At 45.3% G+C, this 24,034-nt stretch overlaps 1 protein-coding gene across 4 annotated transcripts in view; it reads right to left on the reverse strand.

Annotated features, from left to right (window-relative positions):
- The window catches only part of GRIK2 (glutamate ionotropic receptor kainate type subunit 2), a 432,874-nt gene extending 418,227 nt beyond the window's left edge, over positions 1-14,647 (reverse strand). For 3 of the 4 annotated variants that reach the window (XM_052781434.1, XM_052781430.1, XM_052781433.1), the window contains exons 1-2: positions 14,525-14,647; positions 8,809-9,212 (exon numbers count right to left, since the gene is read on the reverse strand). In XM_052781434.1, coding sequence (XP_052637394.1) covers positions 8,809-8,923 — 115 coding nt within the window. In that variant the 5' untranslated portion in view covers positions 8,924-9,212; positions 14,525-14,647. Of the gene's footprint in view, positions 1-8,808; positions 9,448-14,524 lie in introns of those variants that run through there. The other variant, XM_052781432.1, reaches the window with a different exon arrangement.
- Between the last annotated feature and the right edge of the window lie 9,387 nt (positions 14,648-24,034).

The following is a 24,034-nucleotide window of genomic DNA, read 5'->3' on the forward strand; positions in this document are numbered from 1 at the left end:
CTAACACACATTAACTTAGAACTAAACTATCAAGGACTGTATTTCTCTGACAACCTAGGTAGTTGGTATTGACTGATGATCGAGCACCGACTCTGAAAATATAGGTAGGAATAGAAGGTTTGATTGGTCTCCCAGTAAAATAACTGCTTTCTTCAAGGTTTTACAATGTGAACTATTGAGGCAGGACTTAAAATATTTGCTTACATGCTTTAAAAAAAAAAAGTGAAAGTCATAAATTTGACCATTGTGAGCTATGAGACTCAGGTTTTCTTGTAAATGTTTCATGCTTACTAGTGTAATTATTTTTATTATGGACTGTTCAGTAAGTCATGTCCTAATGTGCAACTTTTAAATAGCAGCATAAATATGAGCTGATTGATACAGCTGATGTATGTTTAGCTCCTGACCTGATTGAAATAGCTGGTATATATTTAGCTCCTGGAGAGGGACAAAAGCCCAGGTGGATGGCAAGTTCAATTATAAAGTAATCCTTAATAAATTTACCCAGATTATTACCTATTAAGGGTGTATATGCACATGAATGAGCATTTTAATAAAAGTGTTTTAAATTCAGTATCAGTTACCTTATGACAAAAACCACTTTAAAGTAATAGCTATTTTTATATTCAGAGAAACGTGACACTTAATTTGAAATATTTTACTGGAGATACAGAAAGAGCTAAATGTGAAGATGGCACGCTCTTCCAAAGCTGAAGTAGTTCTGCATCTTTTGAAGCAAGCTTGATAAACTTTACTCAGACTTCTGTAGAGTAAGTAATCAGTTAAATATATATGTTCACAAACAAGTCCTTATTTACAGGACTGATTATGATTACCTATTGTGAAAACAAGCACTGCTCATTTGCTGGTGAGTTTTTAGCAGAATGAATGAGCAGTTTCTGTTTCAGGATTTTTTTGTATTTTAGTATCAGGAACAAGCTGTTGATCCATTAACTTATTTATCTTTCCCTTTTAATTTTCTGAGAAATTGAGTTCAGTATGTGGTAATAAACCTCAAAACCTGGGGAGAAAACAAAAATCCCTACTCAATTCACTTTCTCTTCCTCCATATTGCTGATGTCATGAAAGGCATGGTTCATCTAGCCTAACTTTTGCCATGCAAGAGTTATCCAGCCTAAGCCAACCTTGTCTAATCCTTCTGCCTCGTCCACTCTCCAAATAATGCAGAGGAGGCCTAAGACTGGGCTTGGACTAGAAGTTTAATTTTTAGACAGAGATGAGGCCTTTCAGATTTTCTTAATTTCTTTGTGCATTTTCCCCAGAAAGTTAGAAAAGCAAAGACTTTCCAAAAAGGATCAGAAGAATAACATTCAAACATACATTCCTCTTTCAGAGAGGTAAGTAATCATTTTCTATTTCAGCTATTAAACAAAAACAAGGAAAAAGAGGAGGCGAGGGAAGGGATCAAACGATTCAAGGTGCAAAAGTTTAAAAAAAAAAAAGCATTGTTCTTTCAAAATTATTTTGCCCACCCATAAAACAACATTACTTTTTCCATTCATCCGTAAAAATACAGCATGGATCATTTAGTACTTTAAGATTTAGGTACACACATTGAAATCAGATAGACTGTTTATATAATTAAGAAACATCAGAGACCCAGTAAAATATTAAGATAGAAGAAGATAAAAAAAACCATCATACATTGAATTAAAAAAACTCATCGAGTCTCCTGAACAACAGTTCTTTACAGCATAGTAAGTAAGCTTTCCCTGGACTGTTCTTCTGTCAGAGTGTTACTGAGCCTAATACGAAAATTAGTGACTCTAACAATCAGGGGGGGTTCCATGCTGAAATATTGACATTTTCAGCATTCCTCGTTCAACTGACTTTTAAATCCCAGTAACCATATTCTTGAAAAAATGAGTTTTTAAAGAGTTTGGGAATGGAAATACAAATGTAATAAATAGACATTCAGCTAATATGAATGAATGTATTTCCCCAAATATAAAGACGAAATTCTGTGAGACCCATAAATGAATTAACCTTCTGATGCGATGATAACAAAACATTGTTATCTAAGGACAAACATTGTTATCTAAGCACTATAGCGTAGCTGTGCTTTAAACTACCCCTACTGTAGACACCAGTCACAATACTATCAAGGAACCTGTTTTTCTATACCCCAGGCAGAAACACCTAGAAATTGAAACACTTTAAAAATATATTATCTAAAAATGTGTATTTCATTTGAAAGATACATCAAACAAAGCTACTGAACACATTCCTAGTTGAGTTATTGTATTTCAACAGCATTTTGGAAAGACTACGCAAGAATAATATTCAAGGAAATCTGAATCCAGGCTGATCCAAATCACTTGCAAATTTTGATCCAAGTATATCTTTGCAGGAAACGTAAAAAGAGCAGTCTTGAGCACCGCACCCACAGGTCACTTCTAATTTTTGCCCAAACAAAAAAATGCTTTGTGGGTTTAATTCATTAAGAATTACTTTTTAATGAAATTAAGGATACATTTTTTGAGCTTCTCTTTAGTGTTTTACATAGTATTCCAATACCATCTAGTTTATCCAGAGCTGGCTGAGCTCCAGTAACGGAATAATGATCATTACATGTTTGTTCTGTACTCTTTGCTTTACTGAAAGCTTTGGCTGTTTAAGTTGAAGGCACTATATAACCCTAAGACAATTATTACTGTATAATAAAGGAGCCGAAAGACTGGGGGGGGGGGGGGGGGGGGGCCAAAATTATAAGTATTGATATGACAGTGGTCTTTGATTCTCTATATTCCAATTCAGATGTGACAGCATAATGACATTATGTTATCTTATTGTTTAATCTAATCTTCCAACAAACATTACAGCATGACATTATAAAAAGCGTATTTGGGAAACATTAATTTGCCTTGCAGATTGAGGAGTATGGAAATAAGGCACCTTCTAGTTTCTCTTTTGCATTATTGACAGAACTTCTAGTAGTTGTTCCTCTGGAAGAGATTAAAGAGGGTGAAGGTTAAAACTCAGAAACAGACAAGGTAAATATTTTTAAGTAGGGGAAAAAGACCTGGTATTGTTTGCAATGACTACAAAATATTTGGTTTATTTTTTTCTAAATCGAGGGGATTTTCTCTTGTATAAAATAAATAAAAAAAACCTCTCTAATAGTTTAGAAAAATCTTTTTCTCTGGTTTCTTATCTCCGGTGACAGAAACCATTTCATTCAGCAACCACATTTAAATGGGAGGTATTACTTGAACTTCGCATCACTTCAAAAGACAAGTAGCAGTCAGTAAGAAGCGAGTTATACTTCTCAGCATCCAATCTATCGGACAATTGTGTGAAAATCATTTTACAAGGCTACTGGTGTTCCAAACACGGGGTGAAAGGATCTGGGGATATTCCAGAAAGCCCACACGGATGAAAGCTTTCTTAACCTACATTAAATCTTGATAATGCAATAATGAGTCTTTTAAAAGGATAATTCTAATTCCCCTATCTAGTGCAATAAAGACTGTATACAGCTAATCTGCTTTGCCCTTTCAATTAAACTCGTCCAGGACGTTCTATGTAGTCAGCACCCTGAATGAGTCATTAAAATTCTCGTTCTGTAAGAGTTGTGTGCAGCGCACCGTTGTTTCTAAATTCCATTAAATCCAAATGGTCTTTATCGCCCCATGACCACTGTGACTTCAATCAGCCAATTTAATTACCTTACAAAATTGTCAGCAGAAGCAGCAAAGAAAAACAGGAAGGGCTGTGACGTTATCAAATTGAAATCTTCCTCTGTGCTGTTTCATCTAGACCAGTCAATAACAATGCTTCTCACCTCCTTGCTGCCTTCCCGAGGCTCTTAACCTTACTCTGCTTTCAAAGATTTCTGTTGTTGTTTGTAAGAGTGATTTTGAACTCCTCTCCGCGAGGACGTTAACACATATTGAAAGCTCGTCCTTGGCAGTAAAATTTCCATTGGCTCTAAATACTGGAATTACCAAGCCACGGACCTCTGAGGGCTGCCACAACAAGTGTTTATTTGCAGATTTTCATGGCACTCTTGATCTGAAGGCAGACTGCCTTCCCCACTAAAGCCAGATACGTACATTTTCTCATTTCTCTCTTAAATACGGGCGGAAAGGTTACCTCCTTCCACTAAAAGGGTGTCAGTGCAAAATCCAAAGGAGAGAAAGCGCCCATCCAGGAGAGCTAATGCAGGTCTAGTCTAGGAAAACCCTACTTGATTACCCAGCAGGTACTTTTCACTTCAACTCTTATCTCATACCTTTTTGCACAGAGCTGACTCTCACTGCTGTCCATGACATTGCTGGTTTAAAATGCTACTATGTTAAAATGGTCACCTGAATCCCAGAAACGTGTGGTTTCACACTCGCTGGCACAAGCAGTGGACGCAATGAGCCAACCTCTTCTCTGGTTTTGCCATGCTCACTGTCGTAAAAAGAATTTTATAGAGGCAAATTCAATCTGTTTGAGCCAAAGGAGCTCAGCTAAGAAGTATGTCAGATGAAAACCGTCCTAACCTTCACGGAGGATGACTCCAGAGTATAGTAATTCCCCTCCCCAGGTTCCCACAATGGAGCTGAAAAATCAGGTTGTTTTTTCTTAAGTCCCAAAGATTACATTATCACATACAGCTTTGCTTTGCTATTATTATTATTACGATTATTATTATTATTTTATGGAGGGCAATGGGAAAGTGCTAGGCTTTATAAGAGTTTGGTGGGGCGGGGGGGGTGGGGAGTCAGTAGTAGGAAATGTTTCTAGTAAGGGTTCAACACTCTCCCTTCGTTCCTTGAAAAGCGCTCTCCTCTCTCTCTTGGTTTTCTTTTGCTTTTAAGCTGGAAGAAGTCACCCAGCCACCCACCGTTCCCTTATAGTTCATTGTAACTCACAACATTCGGCTCCCTTCCTCGTCTGCTTGAAGTCAGGCAACTGCAAAGCAAGAAAGAGTCGAGACTGCAGACGCGGGCCTCTGCTTTTCTTTACCCTTCTTTTTGAATGTGCTGAAGAAAACAAACTAGCTCACAAAGTGGGGAAACAGTTATCAGGCCAGTGGGCGCCCTGCGGTGAAGGTCTTTAGCCTTTCACCACACTTCACGAATAACGAGGTACCTGGGAGAGAGTGAGAAAACGCGAAGGCCAAGGCTTTCCCCTTCCAATCACCGGTCCCTCTTCACACCTTTGCTGTGGGAAAGACGAATTGCTCTCGGCGGCAGAGACAAGGCCCGAAACGGGCGATTTAAATAAAGGAGGCTATTTGAGAGTGCTCTAAATTTTAAAGAGCTGACATTCGTGCCCCGTGGAGGAATAGGTAAGAAAAGAGAGGTTCTAAACAGCCCAGGCTCTTACTGCCTTGGGCAAGGGAAGGGGCGGGTTTCGGAAAACACAGGTGAGCAGTTACTGGTGGTTAACAGCTTTTAATGGCTTGTTAATTCAGCCTGCCGGGGCAAAGTGCTGGGCTGTCCCGGGGGAGGTAAAGGCAAAAGCGAGGGGCTGGGGCCGCCCGCCGTGCCCAGCGGTCGGGGGCGGAGAGGAGGCTCGGTTCGGTTCGGTTCGGCTCGGCTCGGCTCGGCTGGGCTGTGGCTCTACCGGGCTACCTGGTGTTTCTGGGGGGCCGCTGCCCGGGGTCTGCTCTTACACAGGAGCAGTGAATCGGAAAGCTACGAACCGTGACCCCCGAACCCGGAACGGTTCTGCCGGCGGTCACGTATTTTGGCTTTCGTGCGGTGCCAAGTGATAAGGCAAAGGTTTCCATCACACTTAGCACAGCGGAGAGACAAATGCTCGGCTGCTGCTTTTCTCCCTCGTCAAGCTGGGACCCGTCCTTTTATCGGCAGCAATGGCTTAGGACTATTCCCGTTTGAAATCCTCGAGTACCGTGGGCACAAGCCTCCTCCCCAGCGTTTCCTGGGCTTGCTGACGGGAAGCCATGTAGAAAGGGCAAGGGAGGGAGCTTGGCCCCGTGCCCCATGAAGCAAGGTGTCATTTAGGAAGGGCGCCTGGTGTGATGCCCAAATACCACGTTGCCCTGCCCTAGCAGCGGCAGCAGGCGGCCGTCCGGCTGCCTGAGTGAGTGCCGCTGGGGGGGGAACGATGCCATCGCGCCAGCCCCCCCCCGCGTTTGCTCTACGAGGCGCAAGCAAAAATAACCCCCCGCATTCCACAGATAACCCAGGCGGCTTGACGTCCCTGGGTGGTTGCTAAAAGGTAGCTTGAGAGCGAGAAAGAGAGAGAGAAAGGACACGCCGGCTAGTCCCAACAATGAGAGGAGCCGTGGGAAGGACAATGCGAATCCATGGTGGTTAATTTGCACGGGAGGAATGAGGGGGCTGGAGCTCTGGCAGGCTTCAAGCTCTCCCCTGTTGCCATAGCGCTGCTGGCTGAGGAAGAAGAGCGGGGGCTGGCAGGCTGGCTTCTGGAGGGAATCTCCTCGGCTCTCGTTTCTCCTCGGGAAGGACTCCACGGGAAGGCACCGGCATCCCGTCCTCCTGGTCGCAAGGACATCCCAAAGGGACAGATAGCACGGGAACCCGGAGGGGGCGGCGGGGAATTGCCCTCTCAGAACTAACCAAAGCTTTTCCACAGCTCACTCCCTGCTCCTTCCCTCCTGCCCGCCATGTCCTACACAGAGGCAGACATGTCAGCCTCTGGGGAAGGAGCTGGAGTTCTCTGGCGGTCAGAGTCACTCCACACCGGGATTAGGCTAAATCCAGGCTCCCTAAAACAGACATGTGCAACAGGCCCGGCTGAGCAGGGCAAAAGTCTTCCTCGCTCTCTCTTACGTCTAACATTTCCCATATTAAAATAAACTAACCAGCTGCTCCCTACCTACTTCTAAGCCTCGGAGATGGGTTGGCGGCAATTCTTCCGAAAGACAAGAAAAAGCACGCGGTGATTCAGAAGCGGACTTATCATACATACTTCGCTGCTGCAAACAGTGGAGCGAGCACAACCCGTTCACCGCCGGTGTGGCCAGGAGGCAGTTGGGAAAGGGAAGTTAGCCTAGGAAAATACAGGCGTGCGCGACCATGTCACTGGGCGCCGGAGTCCCGCTGCACCACCCTTCGGTCTCGGGATTGTTTGTTATTCTAATCCTTCCCAAAACGCTGCTCTCCAGGGCTCGCTCTATAGGTACACTGGAGTAACTATTCAGAGAGAATGCGAACCGAAAGGAGGAAAGCTCACCTCTTGCTAGCGGTGTGGCCCGGAAGATGTTTGTTTACACAGCTACCCTTGAAAGTAATTCAGACTCCTAGACACCGACCCTCGGCACCGGTTGTGAATTCCGATTCGTGGAAGGACAGACAGCCGAACAGTGCCAGTTCACAGGCAGCCCTAGCGCTAATCTCACGGCCGTGACTATGGATCAAACTGAATGCAAAAGAAACCCCGCAATGGTATCCCGACCCGTTTAGCCATGTCCGAAGAAACAAGCATTCCTGAAGACGGTTGCTACGAGCAACGTGCCTTAAGCACCACCTTTAGACCAGATGGAAGCAGAAAATAAGTACTACTAGGAATTCAGCACACGAGATGGGTAACAGCCGGGTGACTTTTTAATCATTACCCACTTTCCCTTCCACATAAAAGTACGTGCGGGGGGGGGGAAGTGTTGGGGATTTTAATCAAAATCAGATACAAACCAAGGCATACTCCCAGGCGAAGACGGGAGCTTTCTGTGCCCCATGGGAATGGATGTAGCGGCTGCTCCAGCTTATCGCGGCCAGCGCGAAAGCGGGAGATCCGCGCCTCCTCCCTCCAGCCGTGCTCTCGGTAGGCAAGGAGGATGGATGCCTCTTGCCTGGGGAAGCAACTTTCGGGCTGCCCCCTCCGCGGCTCGCCGGCGGGGCCCGGACGGCCAGCAGGGCGCGGAGGCGGGCGAGGAGCTCCCGCCGCGGCTCGCCCCGGAGGACTTCTCCGGGCCGCGCAGCCCCCCTCGGACCCGCGGTTAAGTTTCGGTGCCGTCCTGCCCTTCCTCACAGCGAAACTTCTATAGGGGATGCAGCGGCTGAAAGGTCTCCCTCGCTTGCTCGCTAATACACACGTACACAGGCGCGCGTACACAGGGCAGAGCTGTTAAGGTTAGTTTCATGGTCCAGCTGGGTAGTCTTTAAACTGTAAAACCGCTCTACGCTCCTTGAAATTTCACTCTGATCTATGACTTTTCTCTCTCGCTCGCTTTTTTTTTTTTCCGGGGGCGGGGGGAACTTGTACAACTTTCCTCGCATAGAAAAGCTGTGGTTTTGAAACGTATCGCAAAGGCTCTTTCAGAACCACCGCCCGAGACAGAAATCCTCTCTTCTCTAACCCTAAACGCCACCGAAGAGGCAAGCGACGAGGCAGACGCTTCAAGGGAAATCAGCGCGAAGGTCTCACATTCAGCGTCGCGCCCACACGGGATGGGCTCGGGTGGACCAGAGACGGGCGGCCGAAACTTAACAACTAGTTGACAGATTTTTAACTGATCAAGCACCGTATTAGCCACGCTTTCCACTACTATGGAAACAAAAAAGGTACATTACGAGGAAGCCACGCAAGCTGCGCAGAGCCTTAGGCAAACGCATTTGCCAGTCATTTTTCTCCCTATTGTTATTATAATTATGGTCATCATCGTGCCGTTACTACGGCTACAATGAGCTGCAGCGACAGAAAAAACACATAGCAATTCACCCCTCCGGATGCAAAATAAAGAGGGACTTCGGTGCCTGACTCCGGTAGCACGTCCCAGCTCTCCCCCAGCACCCCCTTCTGAGTCAATCCTACGCATATCGCATTCAGGCTTAAATACACAATGAAAAAAGTGTCGGGAAATCTTACCAAATCTTAATACATGTGTGGTTCCTTGAGAATATCCAATCCACAGTAAGCAAAGAAGGAGTCTAATGGTGCATCTGAAGACTGGATTAGTTACAATAGGGGAAATAATCTTCATGATGTTTCTATGCACACACGCGCTGCCTCACTTCCCCCTTCTAAGCCGTCAGGTTTCCCGGTAGGGTGAGAATGAGGATACGTAAACTGATGGCCCTCAGACACGATCACGGCATGGTCACAGAGAGAGGAGAGAGTCTACGCTTCCCAAACCATTAGCAATCCCTGCATGTTCTTCATTCACTGCGCCAAGGAGCAACCTTCAACTGCAAGGAATGGTGGGACATCCATGTTAGTCGGGGGAGAATCCTTGAGAAATCCAAACACACACAATGTCCAGCCGGGTAAACCTGGGAGGCAAGAAAGGAGGAAAATCAATAGATAATCCAGCTCGAGAAATCGCTGAGGTATCGCCACATAGCGAGAGTCAATGAGCACCAGCCGTTTCACTGGCGAAGCTTTTGCCGTGCTCCCATTCTACTGCACTGCTGCACAGCTTCTGACGCGAAGCCAAGATTAAGTGAGAGAAATTGAGATAGCTCTTCTCTTCTTAAGGATGCCTGCCAGACAGCCCTCCCAAATTCTATTATGCAACCGATCTGATCGCCTAGCGTTGTCGGAGGAAAAACAGCTCGGGTTTATTTACATGCTTCTAATTGTTATTAGTATTTCAGTTGTTCCGAACAATAGCTATAAGGGTCTGTAGCGGGGGGGGGGGGGGGGGGGAGGGGGGGAGCCGTAGGGGAGAAGGGAATCGGGTGTGTAAAAATCAATTCATGCATTTTAATAGCTGACTGCCTGGGTCGAAATCACTTAGCGTTAGAGTTGAAAAAGAAGGCTGACAATAAAGTCATGCAGGTTATCAGAGTAACGTTTAGGCTAAAAAAAAAAAAAAAGATCATGATATTTACATTCATTAACTGTTACTCACGTTAATGCATGAAATAGGGTAAATGCGATGGCTTGTATACTGAGAGTGCTTAGGAACTTGCTCCGGACCCAGTGATTACAGAGCACCAGCCTGCTTTTGCAAGGTAAACAGGAATCGGCAGCAGTAAAACAGCCTTGTTGAATGCACAGACCTGTTTCGCTCAACTTGCTTGAAACTGCAATGCTGCTTAAAAGACAGTAACTTGGGGATTTACTAGTTTATGTTTTGCACTTCATTCTGCCACTGTCTTATTTTGCACTCTGCTTTCCTTTCACTTTAGTATCATGGAAATGTTGCTGTTCCTCCCTGTACTGAGAGATCTATGTAGTTTGTCATTTTGCAGTCCTCAGTGAGAACAATAGCACTTCTCAGTTTGATAATGGGATACTGAGTTTGTACCTGCAAACGCAGCCACAGACTTTTGTCTTTTGGCCAGGTGTTCCAAAGAAGATAAACTCATTCTGTGGAGTACTTCAGATTTTCCTTGGAAATACAATTAGTTGTGTGCCGGTATCCATTAAAATACATTGAACCAGGACTGTCAGACTTTGCAATCTAAGTGAAGCTTTTGCTGAACCTACTTAAGCTTTATTACAGACACTAAAAGATAATTCCTAGATTCCCCACCAGGAAAATGAATTCATTTTATTCTACATTCTGCCTACAGACATCTTTTGTCTCCTTTATCTCCCTCCTTGCCTTTTATTACTAAAGAAAATATCACTGAGAGACTTCACCCACAGATACATACAGATGAACACAGAATAGACCTGACTTTACAGAAATAAATACCGATGATGGCAAGCTAATGAAAACACTCCGTGGAATCTGTCAGAAGTAGAGCATGGCAGAGGTGAGTTATAGTTTATTCTTAAATAACATCTGTGTATTGTAAACATGTAAATAAGTAACAGCATCATTTAAATTATAACCTGCAATGTTGGTGCTCTGTACCCCTAAGAGTGTTAGCAATTCACAGTAACTTTTTATCATTACGGCTTACTGATTTCCTCTGCACGCATTTACTTAAAACACTGTAAAACGCTGATGAAAAGAAATGTACATTCTGTGAGGGCATTATTAAACATCATTGATTTTTTTTTCTTTAAGATGGAGGCATAACTGCAGTGTCAAAAATAAGTATCATGAATGGCTAGTTCTGCAGTCTAGCAGGGAATTCAATCAGACGATTTGACTATTGGAGCACTTTAAAAGAACACCTAGTGTTAAAAGCAAGGATATCTAGCGACTCCTTCAGTTCACACTTAGAATATCTCCCAGTAAAAATGCAGAGAGATGCTTTTTCTTCTATTTCGTTTATTCTCTTCTACTCGTTCATATTTTATCTTAGTCCAAGTAAAAATAAAACCGACCCACGTGAATACTGTGAACGTTCTTCGCCTCCCTCCTCTTTCCCCTGGTGTTGCTGAAATAAAGGACATTAGGCATCTTTAGATACTTTTTAAATTGTGAATGCTCAGATGTAGCTTCCTGACTAAACTGATTTTTTTTTATTATTATTTATTTAATTTAGTTTCGGTGAGCAGTTCCGAAAACATGATATTCACGGCCAGCTTTAGCACGTAAAACAAGACATAAACTTTGGGCAAAGTGGCTCCTGCTATCAGTCTGATTTTCTAAGGTCTCTCTCCTGAAAAAAAAAACCCAGCTACCTGTAATTTAAGCCCAACAGAGCTCCTAACTCACCGAGGCGTTTATAGCCGGCATCATAAACCAACTTGTGATGAATTCCCTTTGCTATTACATATTCAGCAGCCCATGCTGCAACCCCTGCTCGTGGGCCTAGGATTCAAGCCGAGTGTCCTTCCCCCGGTGCCAACATCCCGCCACCGCCGGCTGCGGCCTCAGCACCGCGGACAGCGCCCGGCGCGGCCCCGGCGCGGCCCCGGCGCGGCGCCTTCAGCACCACGGAGAGCGCTCCCACCCCGCCGCCGCCGCGCCGGGCGACCTGCCCTGCCGCTCCAGGGGCCAAAGCCCTTTTGTTTCTTTCCCTTGCAGCCATCTAACAGAGAGGAAGGGGGATTGAAATCTGTTACCGGCTTCTTTAAAGGCGTGTATTGTACCCTCGATTATGTTAGCTGGCCAGCTACTTGACGGCATTTTATGGGTTCAGGAGGAGTACCGCTCTCCTTCTTACCTGCTCTCACACATCGCCTAACGCTCTGGGTTAACATCCCTCCCCCTTCTTTCAAACCCTAGCTCCCACCCTGAAGGAAGATCGTAGTTCATCCAGAATTATTTTCTCAAGAATATCAGTTCCTTATCAAAAAGTAAATCTTGCAAGACATCGGATGTTTAGAACTCCCTAAATATTTGGTGACTGAAGATCACTTACAGACTGTGCAACGAACTAAAGCCTCAGACTTTACCACCCTAGACTCCCTTTCTGCTAATTGGGCTTTAGCTTCATTTCTCCTTCGGGGGACAGTGGGACAAGGAAGGGTAACCTTTAAAAAGATACTTTTGTCCACCCTCCAGAATGATTTCAATATGAAAGCAGGTAAATGTTCTTAACGCCTTTCATATTTCCTTCCCTGTGAGACGTACAGTTCAAAGGTTGGAAATCCCCAATGAAATGTTATATTGGAGAAGCTGGTCTCGTGTTTGGGGGGCTTCTTACCACTGTTACACAGTTCTGTTCAGATTAAAGTCTTTGTGAAACTGCCCTCCACACTTTAGGGATCAGCAACTGGAAAATCTACAATTCCTTGGATATATGTTTTGATTTGTTTTACATTTTGGTCATCTGTCATAGGCATGGTGGTAATACATCTTTAATACACAAGGACAATGTTCAAGTGAAGCTGATGTGAAAAATAGTATTCCAGCTATAGACGGGGAAAGAAGAATAGACAATCTGAGGCCTTTAAATCTTTTCTGGGTAATAAAAGCCTACTAAATTTTTAGGTATGTGTCAAGTACAAATGGTGACCTTATGTACATCATGTTTCATTTGGAAAGGAGAGAGATGTGATTCTGATTACCTTATTATATCAGGCGCTTTTTCCTTCAGATCTTATTTTTATGTGCCGTTATCATAATAAAAGTTAACCCAGTTCCAGCTAGCTGCCACCTACTGGGATGTATAGTTTTACCATATTACTTTAAAAAGGAAATGGCTTTCATTTTCGGGTCATAGCTGTATCTCTGAGAACCGATGATAAGATTTTTATATCACTTAATCTACTGTTTTGTCCTCTCCCAACAACAACTGATACTAATTTAGTATGTGTATAACACACAGTCCCCAAAGCTTTGTTTCTCGGATATTTTTCGGCAAATCCCTGCGAACGCTTCAGATTCACATGCCACCACTGTCCTCCTGCTGTTGCAATCTGGTGTGAGGAGAGCCATCGTTTACCGCAACACCCGACCAGCATCTCCAGATCTCTAGAAACAAGTATTGCAGCTTTGCTGACAAAGCAGTAACAGCCCTCCCTTTTTAAACGTTTGCCAAACTATTCAAATGAATGTTGATATTATAATTTAAAAACACATTGCGGGCCACTTGCACTTCACTCCCACCAGCTATAAAAACCATAGGTTCTCCTCTGTCTGTTATTAGCTCAGTCCAAATTTACAACCAAGTTTCTGCTGCGCCGATGATTAATGACATTTTAAGATGGTAATTAATTTTTAGCTGGTGGAAAGACGTGTATTCTAATTAACGAACTAAGTATGCAATAGACTTACTTCTTCAGGCACTTTTGAGTATCACAGCAATGCACTTTCCTAGCAGGTTTGAAGCAGCAAGAATAAACATTTATGACATTATCTACAGATCAGCCTTTCGTCCCTTCAGTTTGCTTTGGGGTTGGGGAAGCTAGGAAAGATTTGGGGAGGAGAAGGAGGATGTTTAACGTTTTCCATGCTCTAGTCCCCCAAAAGTTTCTAAGGAAAACGTGAAGAGAGGTTTTCATTATAATGTATTCATTCCTTTTCAGTGCGCGCACGGCTCTCGCAATTATGCCTCCACTCCGTAGGCAGGAATGTCTCTTGCTTTACACAGAGAGAGTGTCAGCGCCCTGGCTGGGTTAGAGATGGATGCTCACCCAAAGAATGCTGAATTTGTTCAGAAATAAACGACAGGATTGCCGACAAGCCGAAAGGGGGGCTGGCTGCGCCGTACGGTGGGGGCCGGGTAGGGGCAGGAGGAGACCTCGCGGAAGTAGAGACTGTTGTCCACCCACAACTCTAGCAAAGTTAGAGCCCGTTTCTCACCTCCGCTCCCCCAGGAGAGCGGGGGACACATCCCTGAGCCCGGCCCAGGAGCAGCGCTCCGGCTGGGGGGGGGGGACGGGACGACACAGTTCCGGGCCACCGCGGGGGCCGGGCAGGGGGCAGCGGGGGGCTGCGCTGCCCTGCCCTCTCGCCTCCGCTTCCCACCCCTACCACCTCCAGGGCGGCGGAGACAGCGGCGGCTCTGAGGGTGCGGAGCAACGCGGGAAGGAAGAGAGGAAGGCGACAGGTTTGCCTGCCCCACGGGAGGGACAGACCCGGGCGGCGGGAGCCGGCCAGCCCAGCAGTGCTCAGCGCCCGCCTTTGCCCGGAGACACCTGGCCGAGAGACGTCGCGGTGTGCGGCTCTCGGCACGACGCGGCTACAGTGCATCCCCGGCCGCCACCCCCCCCGGCCCCCCCGCAGCCCCTCACTTGCATGCAACCCCTCCGGCCGTGGCGGCCAGCCGGAGACCCCGGGACATCCTCCTACCTTGAGCTGCGGGCGGGGAAGCTGGGAGGGAGAGGAAGGCGGAGGCGGGGGGAGGAAGGGCGGTGGCAGGACGCCGGGGACTGCCCGGGCTGCGGTGCAGCCGGCGTCCGGGCACCACTGACGGCGGCGGCCGAGCGAGGGAGGGAGGAGGGAGGGAGGGAGAGAGGGAGGGAAGGGGGGAGGAGGGAGGGAAGGAGGGATGGAGGGAAGGAAGGAAGGAGGGAGATCCGCCTCCCGGTCGGAGCGCTGCACGGCCCCCTTTAAAGGAGCAGAAACCCGCTTTCTCCACGGCCGCCGCTCCCGGCTCCCCGCAACGCCAAGACTCGCCGCCGCCGCCCCCGCCGCTACCCGCCCGCCCCGCCGGCTACCGGCGGCCGCAGGGCTTCGGGGGCGGCCGGCGAAGCAGAAGCGCTTCCGCCGCTCCTCCCCCCGCCGTGCCCCGAGGGGAGCTCCCCCGCGCTCGCCGGGCGGCGAGTTTTCAGGGCGTTAGAAGTCCGAGCTCCTTAATCAGGGTCCCCGAGCCCGTTTTGTAAACACCGAGGGAGTGCGGAGGGGGGGGGAGCCCTGCCGCCTGCAAAACGGTGCTCAGCAACCCCTGCCCGTCCCTGTTCTGCCCCGGGGGTGCGGGAGTGAGCACCTACCGCAGCCTGCGGGGGTGCTAGAAAAAGTGCGGGTGCTTTCGGCTCTTTCTCGACTCCTTCCTCATGCTGAAGCCCGCCTGTCCCCGCTCCTTCCCTGCACCAGCGGGGACTGGGCTCGGGCACTTTTTCCCCATCCAGGCTGGAAGAGGGTCCGGGCGGGCGGGGGGGGGAGAAACCTCCTGCGAGGGCGAGCAAGGAAGGCGACGCGCCCCGTGGGAGCCGCGACCGCCTCTGCCCGTCCGTCCCCCCCCCCGCCGGGCTCGCTCCTAAACGGCAAAGCTGCGGGAGGGGAAGCTCTGCTAATAGGGCCAGGGCCTCCCCTACGAGCTGGGGTGTGAAGTGCGGTCCCCTGGCGGGATTGCCAGCGCTTTCCTCTCTCGCCCAGCCCAGCCCCAGGCGTCTGGCTGCCTCTTCCCTGCTGCTCCCCATTTTGTTCCGCGGCTCGGACGTGCCTCGAAGCGGTGCAGGATTTCCCCGGCGCGTCCCCTCCATCCCGCAGCCTTCCCGAGGTCTGATCTCTGGGCAGACGTGCCGCGCAGTTTGACAGGAAAATCCCCGTCCCCTCGCCTATCCGTGACGGAAAATTCCCGTTCCCGCATCCGCGGGGGACAGCTGCCCGCACCCCGCAAAGGTGCTCAGGCGCTGCCCCGCTCCATCCGCCCGAGGGATCAACTAGGGAGCCCTGGTTATCGGGGGCGGGGGGGCTCGAAGAGCGCCGAAGAGATGGGGCTGCGGCGGGTGGGGGTTGGTGACTGAAAAGCTCCTATAATTGAGTAAACAGCAGAGTTGTTGTGCGAAGTAAATAAATAGACAATGATCCCATTGTAGAGCCGAGCGCAGGCGGCACAGAGCGCGACGGGCTCGCCGCGATTGGGCTCTGCCCGCTGTGACTTGCAGCTTAATCGGCCCCACAGCACATCCCTTAATTACTTGCAGCGCACTTCCATGGCCGACAGAAAATTCATTAGTCAGTTCATTTGCCTGAAGCTGTAATGGAGATAACTCGTGTAAAAACCAAACGCACTGCTAAAGCAAAGCGCCTCATGCAACCTTAGGAGGTAAAGGGAGCTGGGCAGGAGGTGCCACACGCCAGGAGTAAGCGGGTTGCTTGTTGGCCAACGCCGCGGAAAGCTGAGCTCTGGGGGGTCCTGCAGGAGGGAAAGCAATGGCGGGGATCGCCACGGGAGTGACCAAGTGATCGCCGCGGGAAGGCGAGGCGGGCAAACGCTGAGGGCAGGCAAAGGGTGCGAAGCGTGCGAGGTCGGATGAGCAAACATTTGGGCGAGCTGCGACTCGGTGATGCCGTCCCTCTTCTTTTATCACTGACTGCATCTGCGTTGTTACTACCCAGAGGTTTCTGACCAGAGCACAAACAGCAAACAAGGCAAACGTAAAAATACGTGACTCAAAGGTGTCTTGCTAAGATGAGAGAAAGGAAGGCAGGGGAAGAAAAGGGATGTGTCATTTCAGTCCCCAGAATGGTTCTGATATTGCAGATACATTGTGTAATACCTTCATGTAATCATTTCGCCTCAACGACATTGATGCAGAGTCTTTTCCCTCGTTGCCTGGGTTACATTTCTGTCCAGACGTGGAACCCTCAATGGTTTCCTCAGCCAACAACAGTTTACGCAGAATCTGGTCCTCCCTCAGACAGGAAAGAGGTTCCCAATGTCACCAGTCCTGTTACCAACAAGCATCAATTGGAATTTTTAGGGAATTTGCATATGTCTCATTATTACTCAAATGAAATACGTTGGAGCGGGAAAGTTGGAACAACAAGCCAAAGATCACACTGCAAGTCAGTGACATAATGGGAAGACACTCTGGGATTCTCTTTTCTCAGGCTTTGACTACTACAAACCCCCATCATTTCAATACTGACAAAGTTTCTTGCTATGTTTCTTCCCAATTACACTGTGGGAACTTTGAACTTTATCAGTATTGACCACCAGAAAGAAACATACAGGCCCAGCTCGTCAGTATTCAAAATAAGGTGTACCAGAGAATTTGTCACACAAGGTCCTGGACTCTTCCAAGAAAAAAACCCCAAATGTATTTGCTTGCTTGCTTCTTTGTTATTGTTGATTATTTTTATTGAAATCTAAAACTTTATGAAATAAGAATATACATGTGTCATCTTTTTGCCAGCTATTTGAAACAAGTTTTATAAGAGCCAATACGAATTTAACCCTATTAAAAAGTAAACAAAGTTGCAAAGGTCTTTATGAGACTTATTTTTGCTTTTGTTTGTTTTTCCCAACATTATTTCTAAACATATAGAACAAAATAATCTGGGTTATTCACATTCCCACCCCATTAAGTGCATTTACACCTCAAAGTTAGAAGTAATGTAAACTTGTAGCCTAATTCCTTTAAACTTCCAAAATGAAATTACCTAAGGATGACAGATAAATTTGTTCCCCACAGAAATCTATCCCTAATACTCAGTACATCTGAATATTTAATACTTTTTTTTTTCTTTACTGCTTTATCTTTCATTTTGGGTCAGCTATGATAATATAAACACTGACAGAATTTAAGATCTTTCAAAAGAGTTTCCATGGCATTTTTAAAAAAAGCCAGATCTACAAAGACCCAAAAATAACTAAAATAATCTGTTAGGCATTCTGGATGCTAAGGCTTAACAGCCCTAAACAAATTCTGTCCAAATTAATGACCCAAATCTGAGGACTTTTTCAAGATGAGTGGTTCACAGCTTGTGCCCTGCCATAGAAAACAGTGAAGCAAACTTTTGGGGCTTCAGGCTGCAGACAACTGAGTATTTTGTTCTTCCTGCCAGCCGTTGTTTTATCTTTTTATCCTTTTGCAGTTGTGAACAACACTGGGTGGTCTTTCAGGAAATCTGTGTCCTACTGCTATGGCATAAGGACTTCTGGTACAGCTCATGGGCAAAGAAAGAATTGTTGTTAAGTTTGGCCAAGGAAAATCCTCCCAAGTTTTGCTCTTCACAGCTGGTTGCAGCTTTTAATGATAACCTTGTATACTCATATTCCTGGTCAAGCTGGCTGCATGTATCAGATCTTGCCCCTCAAACAGAAGAATGAGTCAAAGCAAGATGGAATAAAACAAAAAAATCTGTCTGGAAGAAATAAATCCCTGTTCTTGTATTATCCACTTGAGGGAGACAGTGAGCCATAGGTTACATCCGTATATCAGTTTGATGGATCAGATACAAAATTGAACTTTTAATTGATGAGGAACTTGTACCCATTGTGTGTTATTGTTAATTTTAAAAGTACTGGCCTGTGTAACACAGCAGGCATGATGTTTCTCATAGCAATTCACTGATCTGTACATCTGATAGTTTTCTTCTCCCTCCTTACTGTCTAGCAAGATGGGATTATCTAATAACTTTCACTGACAGGTCTTAGGCAGGAATGTCTAGAGTCTTTGCAGATGATACCCCATAACTCTAGAATTAATATCTCACATTTGAACAACCTGGCCTAGTTCAAGACTTACATGTTGACTCACTTTATTGTTTAAGAGATACACCAAAGTGTATTACATTACTAAGAGGCCTAAAATAGAACACTACTAAGAGCCATGAAAGAATAAAAACTTGCCCTGAGTCTGAATACCTTTGGATATAGAAGCATGGCTTGGACATTTTATTTTATTTTATTTTATTTTATTTGGTGCCCATCACAATACAGTGTACAATATTCTCCAATAGACTGCCATATTTTGCAGTCTACCCATGAAGGCTTTCATGGCTTAGCAATCCTTATTGTTATAAAAGATTCTGATGTTTGCCTTAAACAGCTTTATGGCAATTGACACTCATAACTCTTCCTCTTTCCTGCAGAGGACATACAGATGACTTTGTTCCTCTCCCTAAAACTCTCTTCTGAACATCTGAAGAAATATTATGCAGGAAGCCAAATGTCACTCCTATCTTTAAGAAGGGCAAGAAGGAGGACCCAGGGAGCTCCAGGCCAGTCAGCCTCACCTCAGTCCATAGGAAGGTGATGGAGCAGCTAATCCTAAAAATTATTTCCAGGCACATAAAGGATAAGAAAATCATTAGGAGTAGTCAGCATGGATTCACCAAGGTGAAGTCATGTTTGACCAACCTGATAAACTTTTAAAATTAAGTAACTGGTTTGGTGGGTGAGGGGAGTACAGTGGATATTGCCTACCTCAACTTCAGTAAGGATTTTGTGAGATTCTCATAAAGAAGCTGTTGATGTATGGGCTTGCTGAGCAGACAGTGAAGTGGATTGAAAACTGGCTGAATGGCCAGGCCCACACGATGGTGATCAGTAGCATGAAGTCTAGTTGGAGGCCAGTGACTAGTGGTGCACCCCAGGGGTCAATCCTGCCCCCAGTCTTGTTCCACATCTTCATTAATGATTGGGATGATGGGGCAGAGTGTACCCTCAGCAAGTTTGCTGATGACACCAACCTGGGAGGAGTGGCTGATACACAGAGGATTGTGCTGCCATCCAGAGGGACCTCGACAGGCTGGAGAAATGGCCTGACAGGAATCTGAGGAAGTTCAGTGAAGGCGAGTGCAAAGTCCTGCACCTGGGGAGGAACAACCCCATGTACAGTACAGGCTGGGGTCCAAACAGCTGTGAAGGAGCTTGGCAGAAAAAGACCTGGGGGTCCTGGTGGACACCAAGTTCAACATGAGCTAGCAATGTGCCATTGTGGCAAAGAAGGCTGATGGTATCCTGGGCTGCATTAGGAGAAGTGTTGCTAGCAGGTTGAGGGGGGTGATCTTTCCCCTCCACCTAGCACTGGTGAGACCACACCGGAAGTACTCTGTCCAGTTCTGGGCTCCCCAGTACAAGAGACACATGGACAAACTGGAAAGAATCCAACAAAGGGAGATGATGAAGGGACTGGAGCATCTGCCATATGAGGAAGGGCTGAGAAAGCTGGAACTGGTTAGCCTGGAGAAGAGATGTCACAGGGAGGATCTTATCAATGGATATAAATACCTGAAGACAGGGTGCAAAGAAGATATAGCCAGGCTGTTTTCAGTAATGCCCAGTGACAGGACCAGAGGCAATGGGCACAAACTGAAACACAAGAAGTGCGCTCTGAACATCAGCAAACGCTTTTTTACTGTGAGGGTGACCAAGCACTGGCACAGATTGCTCAGAGAGAGTGTGGAGTCTCCCACCTTGGACATATCAAAAAACTGTCTGGACATGGTCCTGGGCAACCAGCTCTAGGTGGCCCTGCTTGATTAGGGGGGGTTGGACCAGTTGACCTCCAGAGGTCCCTTCCAGTTTCAACCATTCTGTGATTATCTTGTGTGTCCCCCAGTCTACTCTTCTCTAGACTAATTCTAAGCATCTCATAGTTATAACTGCTTTTGCCAGAGTGTTTCTAATTGGTCTCTATCACTGCATTACAGTGTGCAGAACTGTATATAGTACAGAAAAGACCACAACCAAAGTAGTGAGTGGAAGGAAAGACTATTATTAGTGTTTTCAGGTTCCCACCTTATTCAGAAATCCCAATATGGTGTTTGTCTCCTTTGCAACAACATGATATTGTAGATTCATATTTGCCTTGTTACAATAAAGTTTAGGTGCTTTTCTGCTTAACTACTCCCTGATTAGCTGTTTCCTCTCTTGCATTTGCTGAGCTACTCATTCTCCCCCAACTGTAGAACCTTGTGCTTGTCCCTGTTGAATATCATTCTTATTTTTCCACTTTTTCACTTTACTGGGGGACATTCTAAATTCTGGGCCTAACCACAACAGTTTCTGCAGTTTCTTCTATATTGTCTTCATCAAACATTTAAATGAGGCAGCCAAGTCATTAATACTTGCAATAGCAAATATGCAATAGCAGCATAGCAGGACGTAAAGAATTCTACAGAAGTCTTTTTTTTTTTTTCTCCTTACGGTTCAATAGCATACCAATAAAATTGTTTTGCACCAACTTTTACATTCTATTTTGCTTATGCAAACGTCATGTCTTGTTCAGGCTTATTCTTAGAAAATCTACAGTCTTGTTTATGAATACCAATATATTTTATCTAATGTCTTATCCTTGTGCTTTGTTCTTTGAGTCCAATAGAATTTCCCCTCCCCGCTTTTAAAGAAAAAAAGTGTATGTAGGAATATGTATTCTATAGATTTAATGAATTTGTATATGTCTAGCTTTTTACAAACCCAGTGCTAATTTATATGCATGGAAGAAAAATATTAATAGCTGGACCAAGAAAGTCCTGTGGCAATAAATGAAGCTTTGAAAAAATGTAAAGATGGAACCTAAGTGGAGCCAATTACATGATCGGGACCTACTTTTGCATCTAGACTCAGAAGTAATCATAATGGGTACAAAATTAAATAATTAAAAAAAAAACCCAGTTAATTCTTACAAGCACAATGCTGAAATAGCTACGAGTAAAATTGCTGGTTTATGGCTTAAACAAGAACTGGATACACCACCTTAGAATACAGCCTTAAACTGCACTCCAATCAATAATAAAAATAAGACTTTAGTTTAATTAGTGGGGAGTGGAAGTTTCTCTGGTATGAGATAATGCTTAATAGATAGGTAACTTTGAATTGTAAATATGAAAGAGGACATTCTAATAATGGGAAGAAACTTCAATTTTACTTTGCAACTGAGTTATTATTCCAATAAGATTTAAACTTCAGTAGTAACATAAGAATGAAATGGGTCTTTGATCATTGTGCTTTTTTCATGTCTCTCTTAGAATATAACATATAAAAGATTAACATTAATCATGCATCAATGAGCTGCAACAGTTTTTGTACAGCTGTATAGTTAAATTGCCAGTATACTGGCAATATACTGAAACTCTCCATACATGGGGAACTTTGTATTTGTTGATAGCATTTAAAATACTAAAAGAGAACTTTTTTCCAAGTGTCTGAGTGATTTATTCACTGTGAATTTATAGAACTAATTTTCAGGGGGGGAAGAACACTACAGGAGAATTTATGCTATATATTGTTCCAAATGCCTAATCTTGGAAGTAATAATATAAATAGGATTCACAGGTGATATTTTTGTGTTTAATATACAGCTGAGAGTAGGCCTCCATACTCAAATATGCAGTCATTTAAACCAAGTAATCTATTATATAGTCTGATGAATTATAATTAATCTCATTCCTTTTCCTGGGATTTAGAAATTGACATGAATCCATTGTCAAGAAGATTCAGGTACCTGGCACTACATATCACATATTAGTTGTGGTGACAGCCATACAGTAGCTTAGCCCTCAGTACTAGCTACTCATTAGGACAACTGTTAAAGGGTGCTCCATTGACTTCAAATTCTTGGAATAGAAGAATTGAAGTTTATTAGTGTGTAGAGAATTACAAGACCTGTGCAGTGTTTAAAACTCTTTGAGGTTTTGGAAAGTGAATTTCACCTAAAGCAAGCCTACGCTTCTAATCTACCTTGAAATTATTTTAGTTAGACTATACAAAGTGCATTTGGTCCATTTCAGGGGAGGCAAGGAAACTGCTCCACTATTCAAACCTAAGCAGTTTATCAGATATGGAAAGCCATTCCTAGTATGTGAAAATACTCCCTGGGACATCGTCGTGGTTTAACCCCAGCCGGCAACTAAGCCCCACACAGCCACTCACTCACTCCCCCCGCAGGGGGATGAGGAAAAGAATCAGAAGGGTAAAAGTGAGAAAAATCATGAGTTGAGATAAAGACAGTTTAATAGGTAAAGCAAAAGCTGCACATGCAAGCAAAGCAAAACAAGGAATCCATTCACCACTTCCCATGGGCAGGCAGGTGTTCAGCCATCTCCAGGAAAGCAGGGCTCCAGCACACATAACAGTTACTTGGGAAGACAAACGCCATCACTACGAATGTCCCCCCTTCCTTCTTCTTCCCCCAACTTTATGTGCTGACCATGACGTCCTATGGTCTGGAATACCCCTTGGGTCAGTTGGGGTCAGCTGTCCTGGCTGTGTCCCCTCCCAACTCCTTGTGCCCCCCAGCCTGCTCGCTGGTGGGGTGGGGTGAGAAGCAGAAAAGCCCTTGGCTCTGGGTAAGCACTGCTCGGCAGTAACGAAAACAGCCCTGTGTTATCAACACTGTTTTCAGCACAAATCCAAAACAGAGCCCCATACCAGCTACTATGAAGAAAATTAACTGTATCCCAGCCAAAACCAGCACAGGCATATTCCTCTACAATATGCATTTTAAGTAGATAGGAAGTCACGTACCCTGGCATTATATTATAAAACAGAATAATGACCTACTTATCAATGATAACCATAAGTGAAGTAACGGGCCCACAAATAATATGTAAAAATAAACACCTTAATTAAGTAATTTGAACTCTTATTTATCCAATACTTTTCACATTTTAAGCACTTATAAGCACCTTTACTTCCTCTTCCTTAATTTCTTTGCTATCTCATTCATTTGCTGGGAAAAAGTAGTAAGTTTCACTTCAGTCTGAGTTTTTAGTAGAACAAAAGTCTTAGGTTCTGGAAGAACAGCTTAAGCGCTGTAGTCAGCACGATTCAAATATTTACTTAAATACCTTGTCAGATTAGGCTCTGACTTAGAGAAATCATTTAAGGCTGTGCAAGGACCCTCTTTCTCTGGAGAGTATGTTAGTACCCATATGCAGGCTGAGAAATGATGGTCACATTTCAGTGATGAAGACTGCTTAATGTCCCAGGTTTGGACAGCCCCGAAAATTATCTTGATAGCTTAATTTCAGTATATTGTTGGAATCCAGAAAAATCTTCTAGAAGTGAAAGGGACAAAGGAGGTCTTATTTTTCATTATTTGAGACTGCTGAAACTGGAATTTTAAAGCTGTTGAGAGAAAAAAGGCTGTTGGACATACTGTTCTGAGAGAAAGGGCAGGACAA

This window comes from Harpia harpyja, chromosome 3, assembly GCF_026419915.1.
Source record: "Harpia harpyja isolate bHarHar1 chromosome 3, bHarHar1 primary haplotype, whole genome shotgun sequence".
Taxonomy (NCBI): domain Eukaryota; kingdom Metazoa; phylum Chordata; class Aves; order Accipitriformes; family Accipitridae; genus Harpia; species Harpia harpyja.